The sequence below is a fragment of the Sabethes cyaneus genome, chromosome 2 (assembly GCF_943734655.1).
Source record: "Sabethes cyaneus chromosome 2, idSabCyanKW18_F2, whole genome shotgun sequence".
Taxonomy (NCBI): Eukaryota; Metazoa; Arthropoda; class Insecta; order Diptera; family Culicidae; genus Sabethes; species Sabethes cyaneus.
In genome coordinates this window covers 65,157,589-65,171,856 of record NC_071354.1, presented here as the reverse complement: position 1 = coordinate 65,171,856, position 14,268 = coordinate 65,157,589, and the positions used below count along the sequence as shown (strand labels likewise).

Sequence of the window (14,268 nt, the reverse complement as noted above, 5' to 3'; positions counted from 1 at the left end):
TGCGGTTGATTTCACGTTGACAAAAGGGAAATTCGGTAATTCGAACATTTCTGTATCATTTGTGCTAGATTGACTCTTTTTCTATTTTAATCTTTTACATACTTCGTTAGCTGAAGGATTTTAAATTGCTTAAGATGCGAAGCACTAACATCTAAGAACCCCTTTTCGCTGCCAATAAACTCCCATCGATTAGAGAACAACATTTGTACACGTCAATTACGATGTCAACTGTCAATAGAACTGTCAAACGGGGTTGAAATACGGTGTCCCAAACCGTCAGTAAACGGTTATTGCATTAAACGCCGGCTAGCACAAAGCACATAAATTATTATTTGCACTGGCTGGTGCAACATTTAAAATACAACAGTTGCATATGTATACGTGTTTACCCTCCCATCCCACAGGTCAGTGTTGCACTGAGATACAGGGGTTGAATGCGAAGGATATCCGAACAAGTGGCAGATGGGGACGGAAGTAGTTTAAATTTATTAACCGACCAAACTCTCACTGTATCGCCGATGGGATATGCGCCTGGTTTGCCCTCAACCAGTCGTACCACAACCACAATAAATGGTGTTTATTGGACATGTCAGTCTTAATTACTGCCTGCATTGTAAACTATACCGCTCCATCCGATAGCTCGACGTTCGCTAATCTTGTTGACTTTAGTTCACATCCGTGATCAAACTTTACGTTTGCAGTCGAATCCTGCTAACCTCCTTCATCGGTGCTTTACGCATTTTAATAATCGGAACCAAGCAAGTTAACAGCAACCAGAACCGGAGTTCAATTGAACGGAAAATTGTAATTCCATTCGAAAGACGCACTCGAAAAGCCAACGGGAACCGGAGCTACCGACAAACACAGGACTACGGAATTTATGCCTGCGCGAGCATTATTTATTCACCACCGACTGGTTCATGTCGTTCATACTGTGCCGGGACGTACGGTCGGACTGGTGTCATGCCATATCTAGCCAGCATCAGGACGAAAGTCTTCTACGACTTCGAGAGTTCCACCAGCACTGGAGGTGTGGTAATGCTTCGGATTCGATTGTGTAGGCTGGAAAATGTTCACATTTGAATATTAATTCGATTATACGACGAATGAAGTACTCGGCTTCGGAATGGTAAGGCATTTACAAAAGCCAGCGCAACACTTCAATTGAATCGGTTTTACCCTCGTTGGCAAGTATGCACACACATTTTGCGATGTCGTAATGGTAAATGATGAAAATTGCAGCGGTTTACCAACATTGTTTGCTGATTAATATTGGTAAACTCGGAAAGATATCTATTGTCATTTTGGCGATTGAATTATCGGGTTTATGCTTTTGCTTGATTGCTGTTGAATGTAGGTCATTTGTGTTGAGAAATCGATTATTTGCATAATTTCCACAAAGGGAGAAATCGAGCAAAAATAACCGCAAAATGTTTCGCCTACCTTTTGTTGTATGTTGAATGGACTTTTTTTGAAGAAATAAACATTTTGTCATATGATGAAAGGATTTTCTGTAGAAATAAACATTTGGTCTCTGATTTCTTTTCAGTTGAATAACAGTATCTGCGACCCTATCATCAGACTGTAGCATTGATTTTCCCATTGGGAGTTGATAATTTTCCGCTTTCCCTCAGCATAAAAGAAGCTCATTTTATTTTATTTTTATTTAGTTTCTTCCGTAAGCACTATCTGGCTGATACGTCCGTCGTCGTCGTCGTCCTTCGTGGCTTTGCTAATCCTGCAGGAAGGAACAAATCAGTGTCTTCATATGGGATCTTTTTAGTAAGAAAGAATTACCAACCGTTAGGATTCATTGCTTGTTTACATTCAGAACGTGTGCACTGACTGGTCCCCGTCTCTAACCGGGAAACCTAGCATCCGGCAGCTAACGGTCTTACGGGGTGTCATTATTTCTCACATCATTACGTTTATGTGAGCCCGGGAAGGGGGACAAGCAATACAATCCGGACCTTGGTTGCATATGTTGTGATAAACTTTAAGAGATATTTCTAATTACAGGGATGGTGCTTCTAATTTTGTTGGATTGCGTTTTTATCATTCTACGTACGCATTTACCTAGCTATGATGTTCAAGATTCGACTAACAATTGTAAGAAAACAACCGCATAGCTAGAAGTACATTACCTACATGCAATTTTATTATACCGATATTTACAAAATTATCGGTAGAAACACAGTTTTAAATAATTTATAGTTTATCACACTTTTTTGCAAAACAACAAATTATAAGTACATATATTCCATTCACAGTATTATGGGCCACTTTTAAACCTGGTCAGTATTATGGGTCACTGTTCCCAGTATTACGGGTCAGTAAAATCAAATTGGTTTTATTTCAAGAAAATCGTATGTGTACCAGGCACACTAATGATGTATTGCTACATCACGTGGCACAGTGTGGGACTCTAACCCACTAAAAACCTCACGGGCGTCTGACCTTAACCCCCCGGTACTACAGTTAAGTATTACTTCGGGGGGAGGTTGTGTGTGTACACCTCAAACCGGAGATGACGACCGTCATAACGTCCCCTCCTTCACATTCACCCTCGCAGGGTTCTGCCATTCTTGATGCAACTACATGCTCCTTCACCCTCCACTTTCCTTGCACCTGTCGAGACGTGTACCGATCCAGAAATGGCGACTGTCATGACTTCCATCTCCTCACGGCCACCCTCGCAGGGCTCTTTGTTAGGCTCATCACTGCTCCGTCGAGTTCGCCACTGCATTTCCACTTCACCTATCGAGACGCGAACCGATCCAAGGCTAGCGACCAACGTAACATCTATCCTCTCACGGCCACTCTCGTAGTGTTTCTGTCCAAGCTTGGTTTGCTCCGTCATGCTCGTCACTCCACCGAAGCGTCTGTCAAGATTGTCTGCTAATCGGGATTGGTAGTTCCCCTGTCGTTTCTCCACTGTCGTTGCAGTTGCAACATAATCTGTGCTACAATGCATGTACTGTGTGTGCATTCCACACACTCTCCTCCCGACACATTTCGCCCACTATGTTCTCCACGCGGCAAATTGAGGACATTCAAAAACCACATGCTGTGGTGTTTCTACCGTCTCTCTGCATTCCGGGCAGACTGGTGTCGCAGCGTGCCCGATCCGGTGCAGGTATTGCCTGAAGCAACCGTGACCCGAGTGAAACTGCGTCAAGTGGAACCCAACTTCTCCATGTTTCCTGTGCAACCAGGTTGATAGCAGAACCGGTATGAGTCGGTACGTTCAATTACCTATCGGCCCTATCCCACTCTTGCTGCCATTTGCTCAGCGACTCTTCTCTCGTCAGCTTCCGGGCTCCTCTGGTGGTTCTTCGTCCGTAGCAGTCGTTATCTTCCACGAGCATGATGCCGATGGGGATCATTCCAGTGATAACGCATACTGCCTCCGACGATATTGTTCTATGCTCTCCGACGGTGACGACTGCATGTTGTACGGCTTCACAGTTGCTAATGAGCAGAATCTCCATTTTATGGTGGGCGATTTGTAGCTTTGCACAGCTTTGTAGTTCTCGATAGTTCTAGTCGCCTCTGTCACCAGCATTTCTACTTCTTCCAGTGATTCGCATGTCACCGATAGCACGATGTCATCCACAAATCCGATGATCACCGCGCCTCTAGGCAGCTTCAGAGACAGTACACCGTTGTACATCCCGTTCCAGAGCGTTGGCCCAAGGATGGAGCCTTGTGGGACTCCGGACGTAATGTTCATCATCTTGCGCCCCTCGGCGGTCTCGTAAACAAGCGTCCGATTCCTGAAGTAACTCCTCAGTATTCTGCATAGATATCTCGAGACATGCATTCTATGCAGCGACTCGGCAATGGTCTCCCAACTGGCGCTGTTAAAGGCGTTTCTTACGTCGATCGTTACAACGGCGCAAAAACGATCTCCTCTTCGCCTCTGTTTGGACGACTTCTCGGTTCGCTCGATCACTGTTCGAATTGCATCCACCGTGGACTTCGCTTTTCGGAACCCAAACTGCATGTTTGGCAGACCGTGTTCACCTTCTATATGCCTCGTAAGCCTATTCAGGATTATCCTCTCCAGGAGTTTTCCGCATGTATCCAGTTGACATATCGGCCTGTATGACGCTGGATCCCCCGCAGGCTTTCCTGGCTTCGGAAATAGCACTAGCTTCTGGATCTTCCATCTGTTCGAGAAGCTACCATCGTTGGATTTTTTTTTTTCCTTCGGCTTGATCAGTCTCAAAAATGTCAAAAACGAGCTTGGTCTCTACATCCGACAGTTTCGATGATTTATTTCATCTTTTTCAGAGGAATCTATAAAGTATAACATAGTTTTGGTTTTCCGTTACTATTTGGTCTGTTGTCTATGTGTATTTATGTTTGGTTTACTTACAGAAAATTTATCGTTTTGTCGTTAACTGTGTTAGTGTCTAACATTGGTTGTCTTGGTTGTGTGTATTATTTTAAAAAATGGTGTCCCTCTAAGCTATGGATATTATTCTGTAATTATTTTAATAATTTGGAACTGTTTTTGTCCTGAAATTCTACTCACTGCAGCTGTTTTGATTTCTTTGTGGTTCACTGTGGTTACTGTTCTACGCTGTGTCTGTTCTATTGGCGGTTATCATTCCTACTTGGTGCACTGGTTGTACGCTGCGTGTCCGTGCTTTTACCTTTTGCTGTCTATTAATTTCTTAGCAGTTTTATAGCGTGTGTGTATGAAAGTGGTGTTTTGGAGTGTGTTGGTGTGTATACAATTTATCGTTCGTTGTCAGTTTGGTTACGGTTTGCTTTGTTTTGATTGAAATTTCTAATAGAGTGTAGTATGCCCGCATATATGCTATTTAGTCCTTCAGTGTCTGTGCGTTTGTTGATGCTATTTTCTGTGTTGGCTATGTGACATATTTCTATAAACGGGAGTGCATTTGGTTTGTTGTGTCTGTCTATAATTTTCGTTTCTTGGAACTTAAATCGGTGATTTTGTGTAATACTATGGTGTAAAAGTGCTGTTTTTTCTTTTAGAGCTTGGATTTGTGGATCGGTGTTGCTGTAACCTTGCTGTGCTAGTTTGTCCCAGGTGTTGTAGTGTGTCCGGTGGCCGCTGATTCTCGTTTTAAGCATGTTTGTTGTCATTCCGATGTAGCAAGCATCACAGTTTTGACATGGTATTTTGTATATTAAATTGTTTTGTAACTCTTTGGGTACTGGGTCTTTGATTTTTGTGTATAGTTGTCCAACTGTTTTTATGTTGCGATGTGCAAGTCGTACGTGTTTGTAATCGTTTTTCAGGTGTTTGTCGATCCTGTTCGACAAGTATGGAATGTATGGTATTGACCGGTAAGTATGTTGCAGGTGATCATCTGGTGTTTGCTGAGTTGCTGCTGGTGTTTCGTGCATTCGGTTTATGAGTCTATTGCAGAGGCTTCGCGGATAGTGGTTGAGGCTTAGTTGTTTGTGGATGATACTTGCTTTTTCTTCATCTTGTAGATTAGTAGATAGTTTGTTTACTCGTTTAATGAAATTTGTGGCCATGTTTATCTTCTGATGTTGTGGGTGGAACGAATAGTAGTCGAGGAATCTGCCACTTGCGATCGGTTTCATATACCATTCGGTTTTGATTTTTTGGTCTTCTTGTCTGATCAGTGTCATGTCTAGAAACGGAAGTTTTTTGTCTATTTCTAGTTCATATGTGAACTGTAGATGTTCGTTGTAGTTGTTGAATGTTTTCAGTACATGGTCTTGTTCGTCTATAGGAATAGCCATTAATAGGTCGTCCACATATTTTTTGATGAACGGTGGCTTGAATGATAGCGATTTTGTAACTGTATCTAGAAGTGTTTCCATAACTAATTCGGCTAGAGTTGGTGAGAGCGGATTCCCCATCGCGGTTCCGAATATTTGATGGTAGTGTTGTTCGTTGTATTTGAAATAGCTTGAATTGATGCAGAATTCTACTATTTCGATAAACAAATCCAGGTTTATATTTGTGTTGGCTTTGATCTTTTCCCATTTGTAGATTATATTTTGAGTTACCAGTGTTTTTGGGATTGAGGTAAATAGTGCTATCACGTCCAAGGATATCAAAATGTAGTTTGGTGGAAGTGTGATTGTGTTGATGAAGTTGCAGAACGAGAAGGAATCCTTAATGTTGTATGGACTATCAATTGAGTTCTGTATTATTTTTCCAATGAATTTTGAAAGGTTGTAGGCTGGAGCTGTCATATTGGGGACTACTGGTCTTAGTGGTAGATTTGGTTTGTGGGCTTTTGGTTGTCCGTATATTCTGGGGCAGGTGGCATTGTAGGTCGTTAGGTGTGTTGCTGTTTGTTTGTCGATGAGGTTCAGATTTAGTAGGCGTTTTGCAAATTCGTTGTTTATCCTTTGAAATCTTGATGTAAGGTCGCGTGGAACATGTAGATATGTTTTTTTGTCGTCGAGCATATCGAGCATTTTCTGTTTGTAGTTTTCCGCTGTTATCAGAACGGTTTTGTTGCCTTTGTCGGATTGTATTGCTAGGATATCTGGGTTATCGTGGAAGAATTTTCTTGTTGTTTTTGTTGCTTTTTCGCAGAATCTTGTGAGTTTGTCTTTTTCCTTTTTATTGTTATTGTAGTGTATGTAGTTTTGGACTGTATTTGCGATTGCGCATCTTGTTTCATCTTGTATTTTGGAGTCTGGATTAGTTTTTAGGACATTTTCGATATCTGCTAGCAAATGGTAGAACGGTATTTCTGCATTATTGTTGATTGGTAATGCAAATTTTGGGCCTAGACTGAGCAGTGTTTCGGTTTCGGGTGGTAGTGATTTTTGGGTACTGTTATGTATGGCATTTTGTTTGCATGTAGGGACGTTGCTTTTGGTTGTTTGAGCAGTGCGGTTTAGGATGCGGTCGAATTTTTTCCTGGTGTTAGCTGTTCTGTTTTGTGTCTGTTTTTGTTGAAAATTTGTTTGGTTCTTGAAGAACGGTTCGATTATATCTGCCGGTATGTCCGATTCGTTTATCTTGGTAGCGAGTGCTGATTTTAATTGTTCTAGGACTTTCAGTTTATGAAATGTATGTTTTATCTCGATGTTTAGAACTGTTTTTTTGAATTTTTTGATGGCTTTTTCTAGCTTTTTCATGTACGGACTATTTTCTTCTAGCTACCATCTTCTAAGCATTTCTGCAGCACGGTCCTGAACAAATCCGGGAACGCTTGAATTGCTGCCTTAAGAGCCACGTTAGGAATCCCATCAGGACCAGGGACTTTCTTCAGTTTTCAGCTGTCTTGCCACTGCCATTATTTCATCGATGGAGACTTGCAGAGCGTCAGCGCTAGCCCTCTCTTCTGGACCGTACGGTGTTGTTGGCCACATCGTAGGGGCGTGCATCAGCAAAAGTCCCTCTACGATAGCCTTCAGCTTATTCGCACATAAATCCCCAATTTTCACAGGACCTTTTACTTTCTAAAATTAAAGAAGAAGGAAACTTATCCAATTTAATTCTTCTTCTTCTTCTTCAGCAGCATGGAGCCGGGGTGGCTCGTGCTGTTTCAAGCACTCGTCTCCATTTACCTCGGTCTTGGGCCACTCGTCGCCAATTTCCTAGTCGTCTCAGAAGTCGCAAATCGCTTTCGACCTGGTCGAGCCATCGTGCACGTTGGGCCCCCCTGTTCCTAGTGCCGGTGGGGTTGTTGAAGAGGACTATTTTCGTCGCACTGTCGTCCGGCATCCTTACGACGTGTCCGGCCCACCGTAGCCTGCTAACTTTCGCTAGATGTACGATGGGAGTCTCCCCAAGCAGTGCCTGTAGCTCGTGATTCATACGCCTCCACCACTCTCCGCTTTCAGTTTATACTCCGCCAAATATCGTCCGCAGCACTTTCCGCTCAAACACGGCAAGGGCGCGTATGTCCTCCGTAAGCAGCGTCACGGCTTCAAGTCCATAAAGAACTACCGGTCTAATAATGGTTTTGTACATTGTTAGCTTCGTGCGGCGGCGTATGCTTCCTGATCGTAGCGTTTTACGAAGGGCAAAGTAGGCCCGATTTCCCGCTTGGATGCACCGCTGGATCTCCTTACTAGTGTTGTTGTCCGCGGTCACCAGCGATCCCAAATACACGAACTCCTCTACCACTTCTAGTTCGTCGCCGTCAACGGTTACCGTCCGTGGGAGGCGCGCATTTGTTTCCTTTGAGCCTCTTCCTTTCATGTATTTGGTCTTCGACGCATTTATTTTTAGCCCAATTCTCCTAGACTCCGCTTTCAGTCTGGCGTAGATGGCCTCCGCCGTCGCAAACCTAGAAGTTGGCTACTCTTGGTAAAAATCGTGCCTCTCGTTTCGATGCCTGCTCGTCGGATCACCCCCTCAAGAGCGATGTTGAAAAGCATGCAGGATAGACCGTCACCTTGTCTCAACCCTCGTCGCGTCTCGAAGGGACTCGAGAGTGTCCCAGAGATGCGTACGAAACACATCACTCGATCCAATGTAGCTCTGATCAGTCGCGTCAGTTTGTCCGGAAAACCGTATTCGTGCATTATCTGCCATAGCTTGTCTCGAACGACTGTATAGTATGCTGCTTGAAAATCAATAAAGATGTGATGCGTGGGCACGTTGTACTCCCGAGATTTCTGCAAGATCTGTCGGATAGTAAAAATTTGGTCCGTAGTTGCGCGAGCCCCCATGAAACCCGCCTGATAATTCCCTACGAAACCTTGTACTATCGGTGACAGCCGGCATAACAGGATCTGGGAGAGTACCTTGTAGGAGGCGTTTACCAGCGTAATACCACGATAGTTGCAGCAGTCAAGCCAATCACCCTTTTTGTAGATAAGACAAACCACTCCTTCCATCCATTCCTCCGGTAGCTTTTCCTCCTCCCAAATCCTCGAAATAACCCAGTGTAGAGCCTTTGCCTGCATTTCTCCGCCATGTTTATAAAGCTCTGCCGGTAGGCGGTCCTTCCCAGCGGCTTTATTGGTCTTCAGCAGCCTGATTTCTCGTTTGACTTCTTGGAGGTCAGGTGCTAGGACATCACTATCTTCCATGGGCGCTCCTAGGTTAATTTCCGTTCCACCTCCTTCTGCGACTTCGCCATTGAGGTGTTCATCGAAGAACTGCTTCCACCTGTCGACCCCCTTGCGCTCGTTTGTAATTAGATTCCCTCCCTCGTCCCTACACATGTCAGTTTTCGATGTGTAGCCCTTCCGAGTTTGGTTCACCTTCTCATAAAACTTGCGCGTGTCATTAGCTCGGAATAGTTGCTCTAATTCTTCACGATCTCTGTCCTCCTTTTGGCGCTTTTTTCTCCTCAGGATCGTGGTCAACTGGTTCCTAGCTCGTCGGTATTTGGCCAGGTTCTCTCTAGTGGCAATACTTAGATACTTTTTCCAAGCATTTTTTTTTCTCCTCCACTGCTTGTTGGCATTCCCCATCAAACCAATCATTTTGTGTACTCCGAGGCTCAATACCTAGTGCCGCAGTAGCGGCCTCTCCGATGGCCGAGCGTATTCTGCCCCAACCGTCTTCGAGGTTTGAAGCACCTAACTCCCCGGAAGAAGGCAGTGCCTCATTCAGTACTCGCGCGTAGTTCTCGGCAGCTTGTGGGTTATCTAGCTGCCTGATGTTCAGCCGATGAGGGCGGCTTTGACGTGTCCGGTATACGGTGGACAGCTTTGATCGCACATGTACTGCTACTAGGTAATGGTCAGAATCAATGTCCGCACCCCGACGGGAGCGTACGCTCGTGATGTTAAGATGAACCGGCCCTCTATGAGAACGTGGTCAATTTGGTTCATTGTACGTTAGTCAGGTGATCTCCAGGTGGCTTTGTGGATATCCTTGCGCGGGAAAAAGGTGCTTCGGATCACCAGGCCTCAGGAAGCTGCGAAGTTTATACATCGTTGGCCGTTATCGTTTGTGTCGGTGTGCAGGTTATGGGGTCCTACCACCGGTCTATACACTTCTTCCCTACCGACCTGGGCGTTCATATCCCCGATGACGATCTTGATGTCCCGTGACGAGCAGCTGTCGTACGTTGCCTCCAGCCTCGCGTAGTACGCTTCTTTCTCATCGTCAGGTCTAGCCTCGTGCGGGCAGTGCACGTTAATGATGCTATAATTGAAGAAACGGCCCTTTATCCTCAATGCACACATTCTCTCGTTGATCGCCTTCCAATCTATCACGCGATCCTGCATTCCGCCCAGCACTACAAAGCCCGTTCCCAGCTCGTTGGTAGCGCCACCGCTCTGGTAAAACTGGGCCTTTCCGCCACGGATCTTCCATACCTTCTCTCCTTTGCGACAGATTTCCTGCAGAGCTACGATGCCGAGTTTGCGGGGTTCCAGCTGTTCAATCAGCACCCGCTCGCAACCTGCGAAATTTAGCGATCTGCAGTTCCAAGTCCCGAGTCTCCATTCGTCGTCCTTATTCCGTCGCCTAGGTCGATGCCGAATATTCCGCTCCGTATATGCTTGAATGTTGTTAGTTTAAGTTTAATTTAGGTGTGTAGCCGTACTGGGGCAACACTACCGAGTCTCGCGATGGGGCTGCCATCTTATAGTGCCGAGACTCACTATACCTCCTTCCCGGTTAGTATACGACCTTAGTTTCCACCGGGGTTGGTTACCCGATCTCCGCTAAGGTTGCTCGTATTCCGGCTGGTACCACGAGGAGGTCGGGATCGGAGTTGCTGGATAAGAGGCTAACGACCACTATGGGGTCTATATTCCGCATTATCCATCCGTTTATCAACCACTATGCCGTATAATTCTACTATGTATATTTTATTCAGTAGTAGTAGTAGTAGGGAAAAGCCACCATCATTTCAAGGACTTGCCAATGTATGTAGGTAGAATTACAGTAGATCCAAATTTGATTATCAAATGAATTTCACACTAATGCTGTTACAGAAGGGCCAAAAAGGATTGGGCGGACCCACAAGCAGAGGCACTTGTGCGCGTTCCGGAATTATAAGAGTCGCCTTCCACCATTAGGATTCTTCCATGTAATAATCAATTTGTACGCTGTTGCTGTACCAACTTTAACCCACGTGATGATTTGTTTGTTTTGAGTTGAGAAGTGCCATATTTGCTTCAGACCTTAAGGATTCAGGTTGGCAATCCACTCCATCATCCAGCCTTCCACATTTATGATATCAATAATAATATTATTAATAATATGATATTAAGAGGAAATGTGGTATATATGTGTATATAATGAAATGTGGTATATAATAGAACAATCTCACCAGCAGTCCTTCGTATGAAATAGAATAGCGTCCTTTGAAGTTCCATAAGTGCTTCTAATACTTAATTTAATTTTTTCATTCTGGTATCCATGTGCAGTATTAAAACTCGTTTTGGCCAAAGTTTTTACTATATAGCAAGAGATGCTTCATAAGCTAAAACGAAAAAATAATTAAAATAACTAAATTAGGCTTACCTATTATGAAAGGCCGTGTGGCTCCGCCGTCTGCCCAAAACCCCGATTTTGAGATCAGGCAGCCGGGAACCACCCAGCATCGAACCTCCTAGCTTAGCTACTCAAAAGAGCATTACCAGGTATGGCCACGTGGAGGCGCTAGGTAGGGGCTTGGGATGACTAGGGATATATTGGACGCTCCTCATTTGCCTTTCCCATTTCATACCCTCTACTATGTATATTTTATTCACGACAAATACGTATTTCGCCTACGACTTGCATGCTTCCTCAGTGTCTGAGGACAGTGTCTGAGGACGGCTGTCAGTTTTATGAAATCAGAATAGATTTTGTACCTTCTCCGATGTTTCGACTATATGTTGTAGCAAGCGTGACTCATTTACAACATATTCTGATAGGTTCTAGCCTTGTTAAATTTCCAAAGATGAGGTCGGTTTTTCTTTTGCATAAGATAATAACTAATGTAACGCCAAAGTATTTATACAAATGAGAAGTCAGCGCGGTAGGAAGTTTTTAATTCCCCGTAACAGAACTTCCCACTATGGTAGCTCGTAATTTGTTAGAGGTATCAGCACATGGAATGAGTTACTATCTAACATACAGTTAAATAATTCAGCAGTAGGATTCAGAAGACTATGTTTAGAGTATTTCATTTACGATTTCTCATAGATTTTTATTTTTCAAATCAATGTTTCACGTCTTTATACAGCACTCGTTCGCTAATTGCACGAATGAGGCGATGCGATTAGCGAATTTCGTTGTTTAATTGCACGATGGCTGCCAATATTTATTGTAAAACGTGATGCGTTATCACTGTAAAGAACTCTTCACATGCATTCACACGTACGCTAAATTTTGGGAAGAACATTTAAATTTTTACAAACGAACTAAAAGCTTAATGAATATGTGTTCAATTAGTCAAAGTTTAGCCAAATTTGCATGAATTTGTTTGCAATGTATCTACGTAATGCTGAGATAGAGAGTTTGCATTCGGCAACGCTGCGTTTTTGTTTATAGCAACCACCTGGAAAACCACGTGTAGTTTGACAGATAACTGTTTTTTAGTTGCACGATCGTGCAACTAGCGGACGTGCAATTAAAAGACGGTGCGGTTAGAGGGCGTGCAATTAGCGCACGAGTGCTGTATGTATAGATTTTCCTAATATTAATTTTTCACACGTATCACTTGTCTTACCCTCGGCACTTGAATATAAAAGACTGAAATCATAAGTTTTTTGGAGATCAATAAATAAATAAATAAATAAATAAATAAATAACTTTCGACACTTGATTTTTAATTTTCGCTTTTGGTTATTGACGTTCGTTTTTTTAATTCTGACTTCTGACAACTATGAAATTGAAACTTTGGAATTCAACTTTGGACCAATTTTCGTACCGATTTTTGAATTCAGTTTCAATTTCAGTTAAATTTTAAGTCCTATTTCAAGTCATATGTCTAATTTTAAGTTCAATTCGAAGTCGAGTATGGAATGGGGAAGGCAATAATGAGGAAGCGTCCAATATAGCTCCAGCCATCCCAAGCCCCTACCTAGCGCCTCCACGTGGCCTTACCCGGTAATGCTCTATTGAGTAGCCAAGCCAGGAGATGCGATGCTGGGTGGTTCCCGGCTGCCTGTTCTCAAAACTGCGGGTTTGGGTGACGGCTGAGCCACACGACCTTGTTAGTAGGTAAGCTTAATATAAATTATTTTAATTATATCGTTTTAGCTCTTGAAGCACCTCCTACTGTATAGTGAAAACTTAGACCGAACAATGTTTAAATAATGCTCATGGATATCAGAAGAAAAAATTAAATTAATAATGGAAGCACTTATGGAAACTCAAATGATGCAAATCTATTCCATTCGAAGGACTGCTGGTGAGATTGTTCTAATTTTGCCCATATATCTTCATATATTGTATATTTATAAAACACATATTATTACATTGCCATATACCATCATTATAGTAAAGAGTTTTATTTTTATCAGCTGATTGTTTTGGGATTAGTAAATTCATTGCATAAAAATAGATCTGCCATTCTACGCTTACTTGAATTTTTAGGCCAAAATGCTTTTGAATTGTCGCTGCCCCACCTTCTGTTTATATCTGGACAGGGCACACGAGTAAAAAATCGAATTTAATAATTACTATCATTATACATGAAGTGATTACACAAACTCACAATCAATAACGGAAGTTTTATTTTTGAATATAATGATTTGGAAATGCTTGAATGTTGCTATAAAATACTCAAATTTTACAATTTGTTGATGCGCAGTTATTAAATTTTCAGCATATCGATTTCAGTTTATTGTCAATAAGTAAAAATCTCTATTATATCATTGATGTAGGGTTCATTTCGCACACATTTTTACTTTGTATATTCCATACGAAACGTGCCGGAATAAAGTTCAATTTCCACAAAATTTAATAGTAACATCGTGAATGTAATACATTTTCATGAACCCTAATAGAGGACGTGTACGTGGAGCACACGTCACGGAGAAGACGAATGAATATTCACCTCGGTAAAAGCAAATCACTATCCGGTGCCTGTGGTGCCAAATATATGCAGATATATACATAAATATACTTATGGCAAAGGACTACTGCTACACCGCATCTTGCAAGACTGTCTTGGCAAGATGCGACGGCAGCAGCAGCAACAGTAGCATCACTGACGATATGAGGAGGACGATGATGACGACGACGACGACGACGACGCCGACGACGGCGTTCGTTGAAGGGATCGTTGTGGGATTTTCAAATCTCAACAGGTTCTTGCACTTAAGGGTATTTTCGCATTTTCCGATCACCCCCGTCCGCCACGCTACGCTGCTCCGGATCCGTCCGACACT

General features: G+C 43.1%; 1 protein-coding gene across 1 annotated transcript; it reads right to left on the bottom strand.

Annotated features, from left to right (window-relative positions):
• Positions 1-4,046: 4,046 nt before the first annotated feature.
• Positions 4,047-6,210, bottom strand: LOC128735511 (uncharacterized). Its single transcript, XM_053829993.1, has 2 exons — positions 5,578-6,210; positions 4,047-4,172 (listed from the first exon to the last, which is right to left on the bottom strand). Exons 1-2 carry the CDS (start codon positions 6,208-6,210, stop codon positions 4,047-4,049), a joined length of 759 nt encoding a protein of 252 aa, XP_053685968.1.
• Positions 6,211-14,268: the final 8,058 nt, after the last annotated feature.

Coding starts and splice junctions, on each gene's coding strand:
- LOC128735511 (XM_053829993.1), bottom strand. CDS start 6,210: ATGACAGCTCCAGCCTACAACCTTTCAAAATTCATTGGAAAAATAATA. Junction 4,173..5,577: donor AATGGTATATGAAACCGATC/GCAAGTGGCAGA, acceptor CTTCTCGAACAG/ATGGAAGATCCAGAAGCTAG.